General features: G+C 39.3%; 1 protein-coding gene across 2 annotated transcripts; it reads left to right on the forward strand.

Annotated features, from left to right (window-relative positions):
• The first annotated feature begins 1,837 nt into the window (after positions 1-1,837).
• Ctla4 (cytotoxic T-lymphocyte associated protein 4) lies at positions 1,838-6,840 on the forward strand. Of its 2 annotated transcripts, XM_042666992.1 has the most exons (4): positions 1,838-2,021; positions 4,308-4,655; positions 5,110-5,219; positions 6,141-6,840. In XM_042666992.1, exons 1-4 carry the CDS (start codon positions 1,913-1,915, stop codon positions 6,243-6,245), a joined length of 672 nt encoding a protein of 223 aa, XP_042522926.1. In that variant the 5' UTR covers positions 1,838-1,912; the 3' UTR covers positions 6,246-6,840. The 2 variants fall into 2 exon arrangements, with proteins under 2 accessions (XP_042522926.1, XP_042522927.1); XM_042666993.1 differs by lacking the exon at positions 5,110-5,219.
• The last annotated feature ends 866 nt before the right edge of the window (positions 6,841-7,706 follow it).

Genomic DNA, 7,706 nt, shown 5'->3' on the forward strand with positions numbered 1-7,706 from the left:
TCTTTTTGTATTTTTTTGGGATAATATGATAAGCATTGGTGTTAGTTCTTCTTTACATGTCTTGTAGAATTCACAAAATGCATCCAGCCTTATAATTTTCCAAAATTACCATTTTTATGTTATAGTTTATTACAGATGTATGTAGATTGTTTATATCCTTGTGGTTCAATTTTGGTAAGTCATAGAAATTTTCTAGGTTTTCCAGTCTGATAGAATGTAAGCTTTTATATATTCTGTATTGGCTTTCTGAATTTCATTGGCATCTATCACGGTGTCCCTTTTTCCATCTCTAATTTTATTAATTTGGATCTTCGCTCTTGCGCTATTGGTTAATGTGGCTCAAGTTTTAAAAAATCTTGTTTATCTTTTCAAAAAGGCAACTATTTGATTCATTGTATTGTCTGTCTCATTCATTCATTCTTATTATTTCTTTCCAACTACTGATTTTGAGTTTGTGTTTTCTTGGTTTTTTAAGAGCTTGAGTTGCTTTCAATCACATTGATTTTCTTGTGTAGGAACTCATGGCTATAACTTTTCTCTTGGTACGAACTTTGATGTGTTTCAGAGGTTCTGGTAGGGATGTGCTTTCACTTTCACTTGAATCTAGAAATTTTTAATGATTTTCCTATTTTTTTCAATGATTCCTTGATCATTCAAAAGTCTGTTTTTCAACCTTCATGCATTTTGAATAGTTTTTGTAGTTTTCCTTGATACTGATGTCTAATTTTATTCTGTTATGTTCCTGGGGTCCAGGAAATTATTTTGACATTTGTTAAGAGCTGTTTTGTGGTCTAGTATGTAATCTATTTTGGAGGAAGATCCATGGGCTGCTGAGAAGACTGTAGGCCATTGTTATTGGATGTAATACGCTATAGCTGTCTATTAAGTCTGGTTTGTTAGTGGTGTTGTTTAGTTCTGAGATTTTTTTTTGGTGGTACTGGGGTTTGTTCTTAAGGATCTCCTTGGTAGGCTTGGTAGGCAGGTACTTTACCACTCAAGCACACCTCTAGTCCTGCTGTTATTTTTTTTTTTTTAAATAGTGTCTCCTTCCTGCTTGAGCATGCACCTAGATCATGAAATTGGGGTTTTTTTGGTGTGGATATTCTATCCTAGATAAGATTACAGTGTTGAGATCACCCACAATAAGGTATGTATATTATAATTTTTAAATATCCTAAATATTAAAGATTCTAAGTAAACATTTAAAATAACAGTACTTATGATTCAAGTAATAGTGTTCACAAACACTTTTGTTCTGTCTAACATCTTCGCTAAATTTAAAAACTCTAGACACATCTATTTTTAATTTTAGGTGTTTTGCATAAAATATTCTATTTGAAAAAAATCTATCACCTAATGGAAGATATTCACATAGAATTCTCACAAATGGTGGTGACTGACAAAATCTGCAATTTGCTCAAGACTCCATGAGCTTGCAGCTTAGCATTTGTGGGGATGTCGACGGAATGAATTAGGCAGTAAAAGATGATCAGATGATTAGATAAAATTGGGACCTGCAGAGGACCCCTGCACTCCAGGAAATTCTATTCTCCAGGTCTAGTCTCCATTGAACTATCCAGCTCCTTAACATGAATGTAAGGCTTCCATTTCAAGTTGAGTAGATTTTTCCATCAATGTATTGTCTTGTTTTGAGCAGTTTTACTTTGAATGTTTGAGGTTGCCTTTTCGACGTAACAGCTAAACCCACGTCTTCCTTTCTCGTAAAATCAAAACAGAAAGACTGTCTATTCAGGTGCCTTCTGTGTTTGCACGTGTCGTGTGTACCTGTCTGATCAAAGGTGTCTATATAAAGTCCTTGAATCTGTGTGGGTTCAAACACATTTCGCAGCTTCAGGATCCTGAAGGGTTTCATTCTGCTTCCTGAAGACCTGAGCCCATCTCCCATAAAGCCATGGCTTGTCTTGGAGTTCAGAGGCACAGGGCTTGGCTGAATTTGGGGTTCAGGAACTGGCTCTGCACTGCCCTGTTTTCTCTTCTCTTCATCCCTGTTCTCTCTAAAGGTGAGTAGAAACTTCTGGAACATGAGAGTGGAGGAGTTGTTTCACCTACCTGGGTTTCATTTCTTTCATCACTTAAGGGCAGTGATTTATAACAAAGCCAGAAGTGAAAGGTGAACCTTCAGTCTTCTTGTTTAGCTGGATATGAAGTCCAAGGCAAGCATGGGACAATGGACAGCAGCCAGGAAATAAAGATACAGCACATAGCAAAGCGCTACACTTCAGTAGAGACTTAATGAGCATATGTGAGTTGGTTCTGCAAATCTGGGCAATTTCAGACACCTCTATAGTGTTAGAAGATGCTATAAATAATTAAGAGGGAAGAGTCATCCATAGTTCTGACTACTGCCAGATGAAGCCCAAGATTTCCTCTTTAAAAAAAAACCTGAAAAGTAAGCATAACATGGAAAAAGCACTTTCTTTACTCCATTAGAGGTTCTGAAGTCTTCTTAATCTAGTCTATAAATGAGATAGCTAGTTATTTGGAATTACAACAGGAGAAAGGAAAGAAGAAGGGAAGGAAGAAGGAAGGAAGAAAGAAAGGAGGGAAGGAAAGAAGGAAGGAAGGAAAAAAAGGAGTGAGGGAGGGCAGGATTTAGTCTGTTTGGCATAAGGTGTTTGATTTCTACCAGACTTAATTATGAATTTCAGATGTAGACTCTTAATTTTCAGATAAACACCAGGCTTGTTATGCTGATTAAAAATGAACACTCCCATTGACTCTTCCCCGTCTTTCTTTAAACATTAGTTAAGAAAGACTGTGGTTTGTACAAAGTGGGAATGCAAAAGAGCTTTGATTATTTAATATGCACTGGAGATAATAGATTCATATGTAGTTTCTTATTCATATGTACTTTCTCATTTTTCTTGCTTTGCATTTGAATAGGTAAATGTTAATATCCTTAGTAATACGCCAATTTCCTTTTTAGGAAAGTTTTCTCCGCCTGTAACTAGGATCTTCCCATGGTGGATATTGAATATTTGAGTGTGATAATTTAGTGGATTGAAGGGGCAGGGAATTGGTCTTTCTTATGTTTAGATTTATTACAATCAAATTGCTAAATGCTTATCTGGTAATGATGTAAATATTGTATGTAGAAGTTTATAAGCCAGAAGTGAAAAGAAGTATCAGATCTAATTACCCCACAAAACTTTTAATAGGCAGAACTTGCATAAACATTGTAATTAAATTGCCACAGGTAACACAGATGAATGATGGTATTCAGTCTAAATTTGGGGGGTGGGTTATTTGTAATACTGACAAGACAATAGCTGGTTAGTTATCAAATGATAATGTAACAGAAAGCCACCATTTTTTTTCTTGAGACAAGGTTTCAATAGGTAGCCCAAGCTGGCCTTACATTTATAATCCTCCAGCCTCTGCCTCCTGAGTGCTGGGATTCCAGGTATGGGGCCATCATGCCTGACTATGAAGCCTCTATTTTTTACATAATGCAAACCTTTTTGAATGGAAAGATAACTTCCCTTATTTTGTAAAAGCTAGAAGGGACAGAAAAAAAACAAAGGAAATAAGAGTGTTTGAGGGAAGGAGAGAGGGAAGACAGAAGAGGTGGTGGCCTTGTCAGGGGAAGCCTGTAGAAGTTAACAGCAGGGTTGCCTCAACCCAGAGAGGAAACGACCGGGTACCCTTGGCTCTGTGGCTTCTTCATTAGCAGCACATGCTAACTCCACAACCATCTGTCAGGGAAGGGATGCCGGGCATTGGGAGCCATGGCTCTGTTGCTCTTGGGTGATGGAGGTACAGTTCCATATACTTTGAGAAATTAAGCAAATGGTGTATTTCAATCTCCAGAACTGTGCCTACGACTTATTATACTTCCCAAGAAGTAGAGTTCCACTTTAACCTTAAAATACCAGGCTTGGTAGGTACTGTGAGAGCATGTCATCTAGTCCCATCTTTCTATCTGTGACAGAAATGGAGAGTCGTGACTTCCTCAGTGACTTATTTCATGACTAAACCTGACCTTCGGTTGGTCACATCAGTGCTCCTCCTGTCATAACCCACCGTGTTTAAGGAACTATTCCCTCACAAAGAAACATACTTATGGACAGTAGCGGGCACACAGCTACATCTGAGGAGCAGAGGCTATGCCGGAGTGGGTGGAGAGGGAAGGGGCTGAGGGATGATGAGGTATTTGTTGAAGCAGAACTAAGGCCCAGGAGCTGTGGGCTGATCAAAGAGAGACATTCCCCAGCCAGAGTTGGTGCCTGGGGCTTGTCATGAATGAACACGAGTTCACTGAGTTGCCTTTGGCTTTTCCATGTCAGCCATCCACGTGGTCCAGCCTGATGTGGTGCTGGCTAGCATCCAGGGTGTCGCCAGCTTTGTGTGTGAGTACTCATCTCTCCATAATGCCTCTGAGGTCCGGGTTACAGTGCTGAGGCAGACCAGCAGCCAGATGATTGAGGTCTGTGCCACAACGTACACAGTGGAGAACGAGTTGGCCTTCCTAGATGACCCCACCTGCTCGGGGACCTCCAGTGGAAACAAAGTGAACCTTACTATCCAAGGTTTGAGGGCTGCAGACATGGGACTCTACATCTGCAAGGTGGAGCTCATGTACCCACCACCATACTACGCGGGCATGGGCAATGGAACCCGGATTTATGTCATTGGTGAGCAAAGTCATTTCAGTATGTTGACATCTGTTGGGGGTGCAGTTTTCTTTGCATGGAAACTGTTATTTCTTAACTTCAGGTGATCTGGGAGATTTTCCTTAAGAATTCTCTACATCCTGTTAGCCTTGCTTATGATGGGTGGTGAGTTATGCAGAATTCTGTCTGTGAAATAAAATGAGCCCAGGGAAAGTGTTTTCTGCTGCCAGGTGAGGCACCTGCTCTGGTGTTCATGACATTTGGTCTTGTGCCTGCAATAAGATACCTTGCGGAGGTCATCTCAAATAACCAGACTTCACTGTGGCTCTTAACACAGTTTAGGTCTAGATAGCAAGGTCTTCAAAGTTCTAACTTGTTCTTTTTGTTGTTGTTTATTTATTTTGTTCACTGATGAGGCAAACAGTCTTGAGTTTGAATCTGTCTCAGGGAGGTTCTGCTTTGTTCTCTGTCACAGATCCAGAGCCATGCCCAGATTCTGATTTCCTCCTTTGGATACTGGCAGCAGTTAGTTCCGGGTTGTTTTTTTATAGCTTCCTAATCACAGCTGTTTCTTTGAGCAAAATGGTGAGTGAGGTACTGACAATGTACCATGTTTGATGGGGGAAACCTTTAGTAGTGTCTACTGACCAGATGATGGTGTGAAGATGAAATTTCTTGAGATGAAGCAATAAATGAAGAGGAGGAAAGGCAATGGTGAAAAACACACTGGAACCCTAAGCGCTGGCCTTTGAGGTTTCAGGATGACTGATACTGTACGTGAACGTGTAGAACACTGAATGCCTGTGCTTCTGAGCAAGGTTTCATTTTGAGTAACCGAATAACAAGGGCAGCTGTTTTGCCCTTTCCCTTCATGGCAATGGTACTTAGTTAATAACCTTGAAACACAAGATTAGGTTGGGTAAAATGCTGTTAGCCACGACCACCTGGATGTAGTTTTATTCTCTACATGTCCCTGTAATTCATCTGAAAACCATCTCTTGGTCCTGTAGGCTGCTCATGTAATGCTGCTACTATTCTCTCGTCTATGTAACTGAGATATCTTGGTCTCCTTTACATCCAAGTAAATGAAAATTTATTTACTAAATTTCCATTATACATCCAAACTACAAAATTATTTGTCTAAAACCATTTTTTTTTGTCAGTCAGGCCTGGGTGCTATCCCTCAGCTCCTCAGCTCAAGACTAGCACTCTACCACTTGAGCCACAGCTCCACTTCTGGCTTTTTCTGCTTATATGGAGCTGAGGAATTGAACCCAGGGCCTCATGCATGCAAGGCAAGCACTCTATCACTAAGCCAACTTCCCAGCCCCTCTAAAACCATTTTTAAATAGCTGAATGAAAAATTAGTTGAACTTTTATAATTCTGTATGTTGCGAACATTCATTTTCATCAGGATAGAGACCTAATATTTACTGAGTCTTATTATGGCTAGAAGTGCTTTTGTATTCTTTAATAACAATGACTGTTTCTTTCTGTGTTTGGCAGCTAAAGAAAAGAAGCCCTCTTACAACAGGAGTCTATGTGAAAATGCCCCCAACAGAGCCAGACTGTGAGAAGCAATTTCAGCCTTATTTTATTCCCATCAACTGAGAGACCATTGTGAAGAACAAAGATCATGTTGAAATTTCCAGGAGTTGAGGCAATTCTAACTTTCATGCTACCTGCATCTATTTTATTTGCTTATATATTTTGGGAGGGAACTTGTCTCTCTTTAATATAAAGCTGGATCCAGGACTCAAATAAAAGATACTACAAATTGAAGGACCAGGAAAGCAGAGCCAGGACGTTGTTGTCACAGCAGATCCAGTTTCAGTAAAAACATCATTTGTGAACAGGAGGAGGATGAAGCATTATGATGTGGGGGGGGGGGGTCAAGGAAGTATATTAGGAAATGAAACAGTCTAAAAAGAAGAAAGGGAGAGAGAGAGAAAGGACTGTATTGTGTGCACCTTGTTTTTAGGTGTGAGATGTTTATTGCTTTTAAGTTTTCACTCAATCTCTTCTTGTTTACTTTGACTAATTTTATACCTTTATGTTAATTTACTTTTAAATGTATTTAGATGTAATTTTACATTTTTAGCAAATGTATACTTGCGTGAAGATTTAAAAAATAGTTACCTGGCTATTTTGGCCAGTGATTCCAAAGCTTATATTGTACCAATATGTATTATTAATATTATTATTATTGGGGCTGGGAAGGTGGCTCAGTGGTAGAGTGCTTGGCTTGCATGCATGAGGCTCTGGGTTTGATTCCTCAGTACCACATAAGCAGAAAAAGCCGGAAGTGGAGCTATGGCTCAAGTGGTAGAGCACTAGCCTTGAGCTACAGAGCTGAGAGACAGCACCCAGACCCAGAGTTCAGGCCCCACAACTGACAAAAAAATTACAATTATTATGTTTTGATGAAACTGAGGATTGAGCCATATATCCCTCCAACCCATAGCTCCTTTACTTTTAGTTTTTTTTCCCCAGCCCTCTAACCATAATCCTCCTACCTCTATCTCCTGAGAAGCTAGGATTATAGGCATGGGTCATTAAACCTAGCCTTAAATGTATTTTAAAATAATATTATGCATTGGGATGGGTCACATGTGCTTTTGTATATTTGCTGGTTATTTGAATATAAACACTATATGACAGTGTCTTCTCACCAGGAGTTCTGGGGAAATATTTTCAGGGAGTTCAGGACACTAATATATCAGATAGAATATAAAGTCACTTGCTAATTGGCTTGTGAACTGGATGAGGTTGTAGCATACTGACATCAGCCTTGAGATTTTATACTGACTCCTTTAAATGATTTGTAAAGAAGGCAAAAAAGAAGTGATTTGCAAAGAAGTGGTGTCTGTGTTAACTTGATAGCATACTGTTGTCAAGAAAATGGCTCACTCTAGGAGAGCTATAGGCACAATCTTTTAGGAAGCTCCAGTTTCATGGGCCAAATTCATGCCACAGGTACTAAGAAAGCAGTACATGGTAGAATGGAGTACATGAAGGTTCTGAAAACTAATACTGCTGGTATTTTTTATCTCAATATTTTCCATGAAAATG

Source organism: Dipodomys spectabilis, unplaced genomic scaffold (genome assembly GCF_019054845.1).
Source record: "Dipodomys spectabilis isolate Male_0828 unplaced genomic scaffold, ASM1905484v1 ptg000373l, whole genome shotgun sequence".
Classification (NCBI taxonomy): domain Eukaryota; kingdom Metazoa; phylum Chordata; class Mammalia; order Rodentia; family Heteromyidae; genus Dipodomys; species Dipodomys spectabilis.

Bases quoted from the DNA above. Each gene is read 5' to 3' on its own strand.
- Ctla4 (XM_042666992.1), top strand. From the start codon at position 1,913: ATGGCTTGTCTTGGAGTTCAGAGGCACAGGGCTTGGCTGAATTTGGGG. The intron at 2,022-4,307 runs GTGAGTAGAAAC...TTTCCATGTCAG, and splicing joins CATCCCTGTTCTCTCTAAAG to CCATCCACGTGGTCCAGCCT. The intron at 4,656-5,109 runs GTGAGCAAAGTC...TCTCTGTCACAG, and splicing joins AACCCGGATTTATGTCATTG to ATCCAGAGCCATGCCCAGAT.